Here is a 13,668-nt window from a genome sequence, read left to right on the forward strand (position 1 = left end):
TTCCTTGTGTGTGCAATCACACTTAGCCAATAAAATTCTATTCTATTCTATTCTATTCTATTCACAGGACTGGTGAGTGAAGTTTGCTCTCTATTTATATACAGCAGCTTGCCCTAAGAGGGTAGAGCTCTGTGTGTGTGTGTGAGAGAGAAACGAGCCGTTGCCCCGCGCGCGACCACAAAAACTCTCGCTCCGGCCGACTTTCGACTCGAGTCGCGCGCTATGGAACCGGCAGAGATCAGCTGATTTCCCCCCCCCCGGGGGAAAAAGGGAATTTTCGATTCAGTTTCCTCCTGACTTCGCCCTTTCTGTGGCTCGAAGTATCGCGAGGGTTCGAACGTCAGAATAGAGCAGCCCGCTTCTCTCGCGGTAGCTTGAGCAGACGGTTGGCCAGGCCTAGGCCTCGTACTCAGCAGTGGCGGTAGTAGTAATAGTCTCTTCGGTTGCTGCCGGGGACGAGGGAGGGAGGGGTCGGAGCGCGAGTCGTTTTGAGATCCCCCCCGGACGCCGGACGCGGCAGGTGAGGTGAAGAAGGAGGGAGGGGTGGTGGTGGTGGTGGTTTTTTTTTACCTCTAATTGCTTCGCGATAAGGAACATTGGAGGTTGTTGTTGGCTTCGGGAAGCCTCCCTTGAGGGTTGAGAGACCGAGGCGGCGTCCATCGCTTTGGCTTCCTTTGCCTGTAAAAAGGGAGGCTTGAGTGGCAAAGGGAGACTCGGAGCCCCTGAAAGATGGACGCCGGGAGTCTCTGCGTAATAATAAGAGGGGGGGGGGATTGTAAGAAAAAAAATTAGCCAGCTTTAAGGGATGGCATGTGGGGATTCGAAGGATGTTCGGCGGCGGGTCTGTCTGTTGTACGTTGTACGTCTATGGAGATTATCAGTCATCCAGGTCATGGTTTGTCCCAAAGGTGCTTTTTGGGGGGAGAGGCAACTGGACTTTCTGGGTTTGTGTTTGAACAAGCCGAAGAACCGAAACGCCTTCAGAGACAACCCAGAAAGCCCAGTTGCCTCTTGAAAATAAAATAAAATAATACTAATAAGCACTTGACAATCGTGAAGTGTTGTACCACATGATTCTTGACAAATGTATCTTTTTCTTTTATGTACGCTGAGAACATATGCACCAAGACAAATTCCTTCTGTGTCCAATCACACTTGGCCAATAAAATTCTATAATAATAATAATAATACTAATACTAATAATAATACTAATAATACACCTTTGGGACATCCAGACATTGTCTATAGCACGTATGTGTGTGCGCGCGCTTTCAGTACATGGCAGGCTCGCTGGAGCGCAGCAGAAAAGCCCCAACGGCCGGGAGGAGAAACGCCGGTTTCCAGAAACTGACAGTTTTGGGACTTCTTATTAGTTTTAAGGGCGGCTATCGACACCCAACAGGTAGGGTGAAGGTTGGTTTCTTGAAGCGGAGAACCTCGGGAGGAATAACGAAATGCCTTTGAACATTAGCAGCTCGGTTTGGCAGTTGCGTGTTTTTGGAGGTTGAGCTTCCCGAGCCTTGGCGATTTGGTTGCCAGACGTTTCCTCCCCGTTGGAGGACGCGCTTTGGGTTACGCTTGTCTGGATGGGGCTGGGCGGAGGTGGAGAGCGCTGGCCTTTCCATAAATATCTCCTGGTGTTGTCGGGTCGTGCGATAGTTGGGAGGACTGTGATACTTGCGAAGAAGGTTTTCGTAGGGCGCTAAGCCGGGCTGTGTGAGGATGCTGGTTGGATGGCGTCGCGGCCGATGGCCCCGTCCTGGTGTGCCACAACTCGAACGGCTTGCCAGGTACCGGTGCGTGCGACAAGTGTGGGAAAGATGGCGGGAGGGGGTGTGTGGGAAGGATGGGGGCATTGGCGAGGGACGCACCGCTTTTTTAGATGAGATGGAGGTGGCAGAGGGAGAGAGGAGGGGAGTGATTTCCATTGCGGCAAACGCGGAACAAGCCGTTCCCGAGGGAGGAAAAAAAAAAAAGGTAATTTGACGCCCGGGGATGAAGGTTCCCCTGTTAACCTCCACGCATCTGGTAACCGGCGTTGGCTTTTGGAGGGCTTGTGTGCGTGGCAGTTCCTGCGAAAATTGCCTTGTCATGGCCTCACTCCTTCTGTTTTGCGCAATTCTGCACCGAGGGGCCACCGTTTGTACTTTTTCCTTGTTTTTAGAGTTAATGAAGTGGTTGATCCCGGTTTAAAGAAACCCTATTAGGGAGACCGGCAGCGTCACATTCTTGACAAAAGCTGCCCCCCCCCCCCCTCATTGTCTCGATGCTTCATATGGAAAATTCATTGGAAATGCTGCATTGTGTTTAGATAGATGCCCTGTGAATCCAACTATCAAGTTTGCCTTATGAAACGGTGTGAATGTTTTATTTTTTTAGAGTTTGGATGGCAGCTCTGAGTTAATTCCAACAACAGTTGGTATCAGGGACAAGATTTTCAATACGCTTAATGTTTACCTTCATCAATTGTATATTAATAGAGTGAACCTCAGTTTATCTTAATTGTGGGACTTGCTCTATGAGTATAATAAAAAGAGTCACAAATTATGTAATCCATATTAGTATTAAAATTCCAGTGCATTATAATGACTGTCATTGTTTGTTGTTATGTATTTTGGGACCCTTGAATAACAATTTCAATTCTATATTTCCTTAATTTAAATGTTAGTATTTTAAATAATATATTTAAAGCATTGATTAGCACTCTAGCGATTCTACATTAATATGGTAGACGTTTGAATAGGAGAAGTTTCCAGTCACAGACTTTAAGTATTCCATAACCACCTTTTCAGGGCTGCTGACCTTAAGAATGGGACTGAGGCAGGGCAAGAAATTTCCCTTTTTTTAAAAAAAATAAAATAAATTTTATTGATTTTATAAGTTTACAAAAAACAAACGTATAACAGTGCACAGTGCATGTGCCCATCACCAAACAACACACACACCCCATCACCCCCACCACCCCTATAGAAGGATTCAAAGACTTTTGAATTATTTGTCTATCTATTGATCCTTGGCTCTATCTTGAACGCTTTTTTTTTTACTAAAAGAGTGATTGTAGTTTATTTTTCGTATTAACATCACAGATTCTACTTAACATATAATCTTTTACCTTGTTCCATCGCACCATCAGCTTCTCTAGTTTATTCTCATCAAAATTATTTAATCTTATTTCCATAATTTCAAAGTGTATGTAATCCACCATGTACCAATACCAATTCTGTAGAAATTTCCCTTTCATTAGACAGTACCTTCTAGTGGGGAGTCATATTGGATATCTGTACTTTTGACACCATCTATACTTTTACTGTATAAAGATTTTAACTAATGTAATTATTTGAATATATTAAAAATAGTCTTATATTGTCTTTAACAGAAGTGTCCATTAAATATTAATCATTTATTTTCATAGTACAACTGGCTTATGGGCATACAATATCATCTTTTAAAGTTTTTTAGTACTAATTTATCACTGGGCTTCCTTGAATTCTTAAAAAATCATCTATTTTCTTTTACTATACCAGAGATTCAGATTAATCATTAAAGTTGTACAATGTAAAACATAGGATTACTATTCATAGGCTAATACACAAAAATATTTTTAAAAAATACTTAGGTACTGATGTTTCAATGAGCAATTCTTTGTCTTCTAAATTATAAATTAATTGTAAAATGTACAATTTCATTGTAATACAGTAGAAATAATCCTGCTATTTTTGTTCATTTGCTACTAATAAAAATTTCCTTTAAAGACTGTCAGTGATTTAGATATTTGTTGCCTTGTACTACTGTACTATTGTTCTATTTTGTTTTGGGTAATATTTAATGTAACTTTGTACAAATGTAAATCACGCACAGTCCCTTAATAGCAAGAAGGCTAACATATAAATGTAATAAATAAAACTTATATTTTTTTCTGAGAATATCTTAGATATTATAATACACAGTATTATAATAGACATTTGCTGCCTAAAGTCAGATTTATTTCCTGATGAGAATTTATATTTATTTGCCTTTAATTTATTTTAATTTTTGTTTTATTTGGTAATATGCAAAGATTTCTAATAAAATAATTCCTAATTCTTCGATAGCTACAACTGCAGCTTTAAATAAACTTTATCAATTGTAATAGTATTACAGTGGGGGGAAAGTACTTTAGTCAGACATCAATTGTGCAAGTTCTCCCACTTAGAAAGATGAGAGAGGCCTGTAATTGACATCATAGGAGACAACATGAGAAAACACATCCAGAAAATCACATTGTCTGATTTTTAACAAATGTACTGTATTTGCAAATGATGGTGGAAAATAAGTATTTGGTCACCTACAGACAAGCAAGATTTCTGGCTCTCACAGACCTGTAACTTCTTCTTTAAGAGGTTCCTCTGTCCTCCACTCATTACCTGTAGTAATGGCACCTGTTTGAATTTGTTATCAGTATAAAAGACATCTGTCCAGAACCTCAAACTGTCACACTCCAAACTCCACTATGGTGAAGACCAAAGAGTTGTCGAAGGACACCAGAAACAAAATTGTAGCCCTGTATCAGGCTGGGAAGACTGAATCTGCAATAGGCAAGCAGCTTGGTGTGAAGAAATCAACTCTGGGAGCAATTATTAGAAAATGGAAGACATACAAGACCACTGATAATCTCCCTTGATCTGGGACTACATGCAAGATCTCATCCCGTGGGGTCAAAATGATCACAAGAACGGTGAGCAAAAATCCCAGACCCACACGGGGGAACCTAGTGAATGACCTCCAGAGAGCTGGGACCAACGTAACAAAGGCTACCATCAGTAACACACTACGCCGCCAGGGACTCAAGATTCGGCAGTGCCAGATATGTCCCCCTGCTTAAACCAGTACATGTCCGGGCCCGTCTGAAGTTTGCTAGAGAGCATTTGGATGATCCAGAGAAGAGTATTGGGAGAATGTCATATGGTCATATGAAAGCAAAGTAGAACTGTTTGGTAGAAACACAACTTGTCGTGTTTGGAGGAGAAAGAATGCTGAGTTGCATCCAAAGAACACCATACCTACTGTGAAGCATGGGGGTGGCAACATCATGTTTTGGGGCGGTTTCCTTGCAAAGGGACCAGGACAACTGATCTGTGTACATGAAAGAATAAATGGGGACATGTATTGTGAGATTTTGAGTGCAAACCACCTTCCATCAGCAAGGGCACTGAAGATGAAACATGGTTGGATCTTTCAGCATGACAATGATCCCAAATACACCGCCAGGGCAACGAAGGAGTGGCTTCGTAAGAGTGGCCTAGGAGTGGTCCTGGAGTGGCCTAGCCAGTCTCCAGATCTCAACCTTATAAAAAACTTTTGGAGGGAGTTGAAAGTTTGTGTTGCCCAGCGACAGCCCCAAAACATCACTGCTCTTGAGGAGATCTGCATGGAGGAATGGGCCAACATACCAGTAACAGTGTGTGCCAACCTTGTGAAGACTTACAGAAAACGTTTGACCTCTGTCATTGTCAACAAAGGATATATAACAAAGTATTGAGATGAACTTTCGTTATTGACCAAATACTTATTTTCCACCATAATTTGGAAATAAATTCATTAAAACTCAGACAATGTGATTTTCTGGATGTATTTTCTCATGTTGTCTGTCATGGTTGAGGTCTACCTATGATGTCAATTACAGGCCTCTCTCGTCTTTTTAAGTGGGAGAACTCGCACCATTGGTGTCTGACTAAATACTTCCCCCCCCCACACTGTATATGGAAAATGTGAATACCTAATCAGCTAAGACAGTCTCTAGTCATCAGCAGAACATTTGAAGATTAAAACAGCCTCTTTTTTAAGAGCCATGATATTTGACCTTAAGTTTGTATATATTTCACTTAATCAGAACCTAAAGTAGAACTGTTGGTAGTACCTTTGATCTAAAATACTTTTACATTTGAAGTTATGTTAGGCTTGTTTGTTAATAGACCTATATGCCTGACTTTTGATTGGCTTGCTCTGGCATTTTATCTAAACAGGCAGACACATCTGGACAATTGGACAAATTTAGAAACATAACATCAATTCACTATTACTGTTTTCTAAGACGGACTTTTGGGCCTATGAAACATCTAGAAGTGCATTCTACTAAATAAAAATAATGCTGCTTTGCTTAACAGCATGGCAACCCTCATAATTGTATTTAAAATATTTTTTTTTAAAAGTACAGAATGGAATAGTGTTTGAACTGCCAGGTACCAAAGACAGTCTTTACAAGAATAGTTGTATCTAGCTGCCATGTTTGTGGGGGCGGGGGGGATCTGTAAAACTTTCCAGTGAGAAATAAACTGATTATGACTGATGTTTTCAAGGATATTGTTTTCTATGATAAAAGCCATCAATATGGCCAATTTGCCGTTATAGAACAAGGCATGTTTCTCATGCAGACCTAGACTGTCAAACTATAATTTGGAACTATAGTTAATGCAAATGAGGCCCTGTTTAGGGTTAGATAAATTCAGGTAGAAATATTTTTAAAACAATATATTCCATTTATAATTTCTGCTTGTAATGATCAGGTTATTAATTTTGAATTGATACTTATCGAAAAAATGCTTTGCATAAACATTAAATTATTTTTAAAATAATCAAGATTTTTAACGATATTGAATGGAATTTCATTTTAATTACTGGTATATATTTGGATATTCAAAAATGTGTAGAAACAATAGATCAACTTATTAGAAACTTGAATGGTATATTTAGTATAGATTTGCGTTTCTAAAACTTGTCTCTGGTCTTTTTTGATGTGATGATTCTTCTGAAAATCTTGTGTTTGTGCATGAATTGCTGGAATCAAAAGACAGAATATTGTTATAATTTTTGGCTAAAATAATATGTTTAAAAGTTTGATCATTTATTAATCAAATAATTATAGCAATTTTTTAAAAAAATACCTGCATCAATGTAAAATATTCATAAAAGCAGCTTCCACTGCATAGGTTGCTATCACTTTTCATTGAATGATTCACCAGTTAAATGGTTGTAATAATTGTTCAGAAAGCAATACCACGTCTCATAAGGTGCCAATTTGTTTATGTATGTATGTATGTATGTATGTATGTATGTATGTATGTATGTATGTATCTATGTGTTGGATTTGTGAGCCGCCCAACTCCTTTCAGACTCCTTTTGGGCAGCATACAACAATAAAAATATAAAACACATTAAAAACCTTGTTTAATAAAACATTTGTACTACTGGGCAAGAGCTAGGTACTGTTGCTCAACGGCGCAGCCTGCCAACAAAGCCATGTTTTTAGGGCTTTCTGGAAAGCCAGTAGGGTTGGGGTGGTGCAGGTCTCCGGACGTAGTTGGTTCCAAAGAGCTGGAGAAGGCCCTCCCACCCGGCCTCGCCAGTTGGCACTACTTGGCCAACGGGACCTGGAGAAGGCCGATCCTGTGCGCCCTAACCAGTCTCTGGGAAGTGTGAGGCAAAAGACAGTACAATAAAAACTGACTTAAAATGTTGGGTTACAATATGATCCATAATCCTACTTGTTTATAAAACATAGTCCAGCTTTATCCAATTAGACATTATCTTCCCACCTATAGAAAGTTAGATTATTAAGAGAAAGATATGTTTGTTGCTTCATGTTGCTTCTCCTTTCCTTTAACACATGTGAATTGCAGCCTTCTTAAGCAAAGAATGAATAAGACTGACCACAGGTATGTGCTCATGTTCTATATTAATATGTTGTTATACATTGTTGGTTAGTGGTGAAATGTTGACTTCTCTGTTGTTGTTGTGTCTACAATTTCTAGTGGTTTTGTTTAGATTGCTCTACTCCCCTTCTTTAGAGGAATAGTAGAGCTGATGCTTCGACTGGTAATTGTGACACTTTTGCTAAATAATTCAAGGATAAAATTGCTTACAATAATTGTGAGCTTGATACTTTCTTAATTGATTTTTATGTGACAATAGAGATAATATGTTTTAATGCTGTTAGCCTTAATAGCTTCAAGGCAGGATTAGACAGATTCATGGATGCCAAGTGTATCGGTGGTTATTGAAATTGATGTCCATATGCCGCCTTTATGTTGGTTGAGGCAGGCAGGATTCCTTTGAGTACCATTTGTTGGGGGTCAGGGGAAAGGAGGGTTTTGCCTTATCTTCCTGCTCAAGATCCCCATGTACAATTGGTGGGCCACTGTGTGACACAGAACGTTGGACTCGATGGGCTTTGGCCTGATTCAGCATAGCTCTTCTTATGTTCTTATGTTCTTAATGTTATCTGAGTTTAATTTGAACTTTGGGAAACTCGAAGGCTCTTTCTAGTGTGAAAGTTGGTACATTTGATCAGGGACAATGCCCTTCCTGGTTCCTTCTAGCATTGAGTAAATATGTCATGTGAAAACTGAAAAAAGTCTGATCTAGCCTTTTTGGAGAATTATTGCTTTATTGCCAACTTCCCTTTCTTCGTGTTGTCATTTCTTCTTTAGGAAGTATTGGTGATTCAGGTATAAAGGACCTTTATGAAGTGGTTTATCTAATTTTTTTTTCAATTTAGATTCTTCTAGGAGCTTTTGTTACTATTATGGTATCTTACTGGACTACCTTTAGGGTAAAGGGATGAAGGTAACCTTTCTGAAAACTTTCTTCTCTTTTTGGGTGGGTTCAGCTGGTACTGATGGGTAAGGAGTGGTCAGGGTGGCAGTAACTCTAGCACATATATATGAAGCTACTGAGAGAAATCATGTATTTATTTGTTCTAAGGTATTTTGAGTCCACTGGTGATAGTCAGCTTTTCATTGATGCCCTAAGCCTGACTGGAAATGTTGTGCAACATTTCCAGCCAATCTAACTCAGTTTGTGGAGTTGTGATGGGTTTTAAAAAGCTTAGATTTAATCTCAACATAATGGTTTTCTATTTTTCTAGAAACAACATGGTTTCATGGTTGCAGTACTAGTTCTGGATAGGGTTACCACCTTTATGCAGTGTTATGTCTGTAAGTTGCTTGTGTAACAATGGTTTCTATTGTTCTTCCCCATGTACAATTCTGTTTACGTCCCACTCCAAAGATTCTAATAACTTTTATGCAAATTGAGCTATGCAGAAGAGAAATATAGGTAGTCCTCATGTCCTCTTTTCTTTGGGAGAGGATATTATCGCATTTATCTTGAAAAGGTGGGGGTTGAAGAAACTCCCATTGAAGAAAATCTGATCTGACTGCCTTGTTTAGAGACCACTTGCAGTTATGTTGGTAATGAAAAACTAACCTTGCAACCACTATTTATATTTAGGAGATTTGTTGGTCTGCAAAGGAAAGGAAAGATGAAATAGAATAATACATTCATGATGCTTCGCTTTGCAATCACTTAATTTTACAACCAAATTGCTGGCTCTAATTGTGGCTGCTAAATGAGGACTGCCTATATGGCAGGTATTCTTCTAGAAGGCACAATTGAATACAACTCCATATATTCAAAATGTTCTCAGCAATTGTGAGTGTTAAATAGACAATGTTCTCATTTAGTTTACGACTCACATTTTTCACATTTTTCAGAATTGTGTCCTGATTTAAAGGTTATTTGTTATTGTTACCTTGTATTTGTAGGTGATTCTATATATTTTTTAAAATCTTAAATCTGTTAGTTACATATAACAGAAGTACTATAAGTAAATGTCATAATACTTTTCTTTGAATAATGAACAAATGATAATAGGTATGGCTTCATGTTACAGGTTTTGGAATTCCATTCCACCCCTATCCGTTAACTGAAATTGTTTTAACACCTTCCAACTCTGTGCCTTCAATGACATTAAGTAGATTGTCTCCTGTGGTCCACTGGCAGGGAAGAAAATTGGTTTGCAGCCCCTAACCTAGTAGAACCTGTGCACCTCATCAATGTGAGCAAATGTTGCTTTTTAATTTGCCAACCATATTTGTTTTATGCCTTTTGCTTGTTGAACTATGTCTCCTCATTTTTTTAAGCATTCCCTGAGGAACTGCTTACATCTTGAATAAAACAGAGAGATCGTAGGTGTAAAAAAAGATTAGTTATGGAACAGATGTGAGAGAATGGTTGTGGGGCTGCTTTGAAGGCTTTGATAGTTGTTGATTAATTGGGAAATAGTCGTGGTTGTTTCAATAAGTCATAGATGGGTGCTGTATCCCTAAGCGTTGCACAGCATCTCTTCTAAATTCAGAGCTTTGCAGAAGTTATAATATGGATACAAACATATACACAGCTGTCATTGTGCAAATATATTGCACATATTCTGAAAATCACAAGTCTTTCACAAACTGAATTTTGTTTGATGGGATTAGACCAGAAACTTTTTTTAATTTGTTCTTCTGACTTGTTCTTAGATTTTTCTTTGCATTAATGTAAGTTAGATTTTTTTTGAGGGGGGGGCGCTAAAATATTTTGATTAGAATAATTAATAATATATCTCCCCTATATTGTAAATGCACTTTCTTGACATAAATTTCTCACGGCAATGGTCTTTCTCTCCTGTGTTTTAAACCAACATCACAGGACTTTTTATTAAGAATCTTTTGCTGTAAATTTCTGTCCAGACAAATTACTACATGCTGAATGAATTCTGGTGTTTCTGCTGCAACGAAAGCCTAAAGAATGAGGCATGAAAGATAGGTGACAGAAGAAACATTTCAGATGCTTTATTAGTTTATTAAAATCTGACAAGCGGGTTGGGCTAGAAATAGCTTCACAGATGGCACTTGGCAGTATACCAAGCAGCTCTTTCCTTATGCGTTCTGTACACCATCCATCAGATGTGCCAGCCAATGGCAGCTGAGAAAAAAGGAAATGGTAAGCATCAATTCAGCTTACTGGAGGCTCTGAGGTTAGACGTCAGTGCTGCACTGTGCACGGCTGAGTCAGTGGCTGAGAAAATGAATTGAAATAATATCTTGGGGGCTTACCTTTCTGAGCACTTAATGGACTGAAAAGCTGTAACCAGAGTGTTTGCTGCCCTTGAGATGGAGAAGAAAAGAGGATACTAGAAAGTGAGGCCAATAATGTTGTAGATTATTTGAGAGGAGAATGGAAAGAACAAATATGCTGAACTTGGCAAGTAATGCCAGAGAAAACTGAACTGGCTTCTAAACCTGCAGGCTGGAGAAGAGCAGGTTTCTTTTGTACTTTCTTTTCAATATTTTCTCCATGTTTTTGTGTTCCTGCCTTCTTCTACCCCAAAAGCAGGTGCGTATCTGTTAACAATCCAATACAGTTTTCAGTACTTAACTGAGAAGGGAATATGTAAAAGGAATAGTTCTTTTTGTAATTGATCTCTTGAAATATTTATGTGATAAAGAGAAGTTGTGTGACCATGAATCTAAAGTAGTAGCTATAACATAAATGGAAATATTGAGCAAAAGCTGAATTTAGCAGAAATAGAAAATATATGAAATGATGTGTTTAAAGTTTGGTTATTGTTTAGCTTTCATTATATTATTTTTTTTTCTATTTGTGGTCTTCTAGAATTTATAAAGGTAATGTTGAAAGTTTCAAGCCCACTCTGGTTGTTTTAATAAGGAAGTAAAAAGATGATTCATGAGAGTATGATGCAAGTTAGGTCATATCATCCTTATCTTACACAACAGTATGAAAATGAACCATATCTTTTTACAGTTTACTTTTCAGTTTCTGTTAATGATGATATGCATTTTTTCAGATGTTATTGGTGATGCTTAATTTATTCATTTGAATAGTTAGAACAAATGACAGTGTCACAATATGGGAACTACTCTTTAAGAGCACTCTAAAATTGGGTGGGTGTATTTTATCAAGACGTTTCTGCTGTATGTGTTTGGCTGACCAAATTGTTACCAGCAAGCCCTGTTAGATTGCTGTATGGAAACAACTTGAATCAGCTGTCACCCTGAAACAATGTGAAGAGCCTGCTATATAGTAGCAACATTGTATTATAACAACAATATATATAGAAGTTGAACAAAGACATCACCTATGTAGGTTGTACTGAGATAGAAGTCGGTGCTACATATGCCTATAAATTAGAGTATGATAATTATATTGAGGTTTATAAAGTATTCTGCCTGGATTTATAATTAACATGGGTTTTTTACCGGGAGAAAGTGAGAAACAGAAATTAATTTAGCAAAATAGTTTGCTTAATAAACAAAAGCAAATGTTTTATAAATATCTCAAAGGTTTACTTTTCTCATTAAACAAAATGTAATGCAATTAAAATAGCTGTGGAGAATGAAAAATCATAACCAATTTACTAGAATATAAATGGTAAATTTATATTTAATTGGGAAATATTTCAATTTTCTTGGAATGAAATGTCCCTAAACACAAATCACTTTCAGATGCTAGATGCATTTTTTAAAAAGTGAATTAAAAACAAATAAACACAGTAGTAGCAAGCAGTTGACTAATAGGAGTTTGACAAAAAAAGGAAATATGCAAGGTAAGACCAAAACCTAATGGGAAGGGAAAGATGAATAATGCAGCTAGTTGAACTTTACATTATAAATCTGCTGTTTTAGTGTTATTTTGTAAACGTTTGCTGTGCATTTTTCAAATACCCCCACACTATAACGTTTAAAAGGTCATGGTTATTTAATTTCCAATATAAAAGTGAAATAGATTCACTTTGAAGGTGTAGTTTACTTCTCATTAAAAGAGCTAGAATTATATTTCTTCAGAGAGGGGTGTTATACAAATCTAATAAATTATTATTATTATTATTATTATTATTATTATTATTATTATTATTATTAAAACCTTTTTTTAAGGAATCTTAATTGATAACGTTTGAGCATATTTCTCTTTCCCTGCAAATTTACCCAAATCTTTTCTGGGTATGTTATTCAGAATCTTGAGTTAATTTGGAAGGAAGAATTTGCAAACCAGAGAAAAATCATTTCCTTAATAGTTGTCATTCAATTGGTTGATGAAAACATTGTGTATACATCTTTACGCTGTTGTTTTTCTTGAGGCAAGATTTTGTAACATGATTACCCTGTTTTCCCCCAAATAAGACAGTTCCTGATAATAAACCCAATTACACTTTTGAGTGCATGGTAATAAGGCCAAGCACTTATTTCAGGGTTCAAAAAATTTAAGACAGGGTCTTATTTTCAGGAAAACGTGGGCACTATCTTACTAGAGTTTTTATCACTTGAGTAGGAAGCATTTTATCTGCGTCATCAGGCATGCTTCCTGTAGCATGTGTTTACTGTAGATATATCCAAATATTAATATGCATTTGCCTTGTGTTTGGACATTTCTGAAGAGGATTGTGTTTCATTATGCGGATTTTATAAGATTGCTGTGAAGCAAAACTGAAATGAGCAAAAACTGTATTTCATCTAATACTGTGGTAAGCAGATTTCTGCTCCTATAATTGAAATTTCCTTTTTTATTTTATTTTTTTGCATTATTTTCCTGTGCTAGAGTATGTAGAATTAAATAAGTGGATAGAGGAATAGAAGTAAAAATGGAAAATACTCACCAGTTCTTACATCAGTGGACAGCTACAAATGTCCAGAAAAATGTCTACTTTGTGAAAATATTCTATTCACCAATGTACTGATGTGAGAATCCAAAGTATGGGTTAATTCCGCCTGTTTCCTTTCAGAGACTGAATCCATTAAACTTTTCTGCCACGCCTCTCCTGATTGAAATCCAGTTTGATTCAATCTTTGTCAG

At 37.5% G+C, this 13,668-nt stretch overlaps 1 protein-coding gene across 6 annotated transcripts in view; it reads left to right on the forward strand.

Moving 5' to 3' along the window:
- Nucleotides 1-13,668, forward strand: part of BTBD10 (BTB domain containing 10) — a 42,144-nt gene that overhangs the window by 6,157 nt on the left and 22,319 nt on the right. Inside the window, exon 1 of one of the 6 annotated variants that reach the window (XM_070762795.1) lies at nt 206-520. The exons of 1 other annotated variant lie outside the window; for it this stretch is intronic. Coding sequence is in view for 2 of the 5 variants with exons in the window: in XM_070762780.1 (XP_070618881.1) it covers nt 1,723-1,790 (68 nt within the window). In the remaining 3 variants the exon portion in view is untranslated. Of the gene's footprint in view, nt 1-205; nt 526-1,273; nt 1,403-1,569; nt 1,791-7,660; nt 7,692-13,668 lie in introns of those variants that run through there. 4 more of the 6 variants (XM_070762804.1, XM_070762821.1, XM_070762780.1 and 1 more) reach the window with 4 other exon arrangements.

The sequence above is a fragment of the Erythrolamprus reginae genome, chromosome 1, assembly GCF_031021105.1.
Source record: "Erythrolamprus reginae isolate rEryReg1 chromosome 1, rEryReg1.hap1, whole genome shotgun sequence".
Classification (NCBI taxonomy): domain Eukaryota; kingdom Metazoa; phylum Chordata; class Lepidosauria; order Squamata; family Dipsadidae; genus Erythrolamprus; species Erythrolamprus reginae.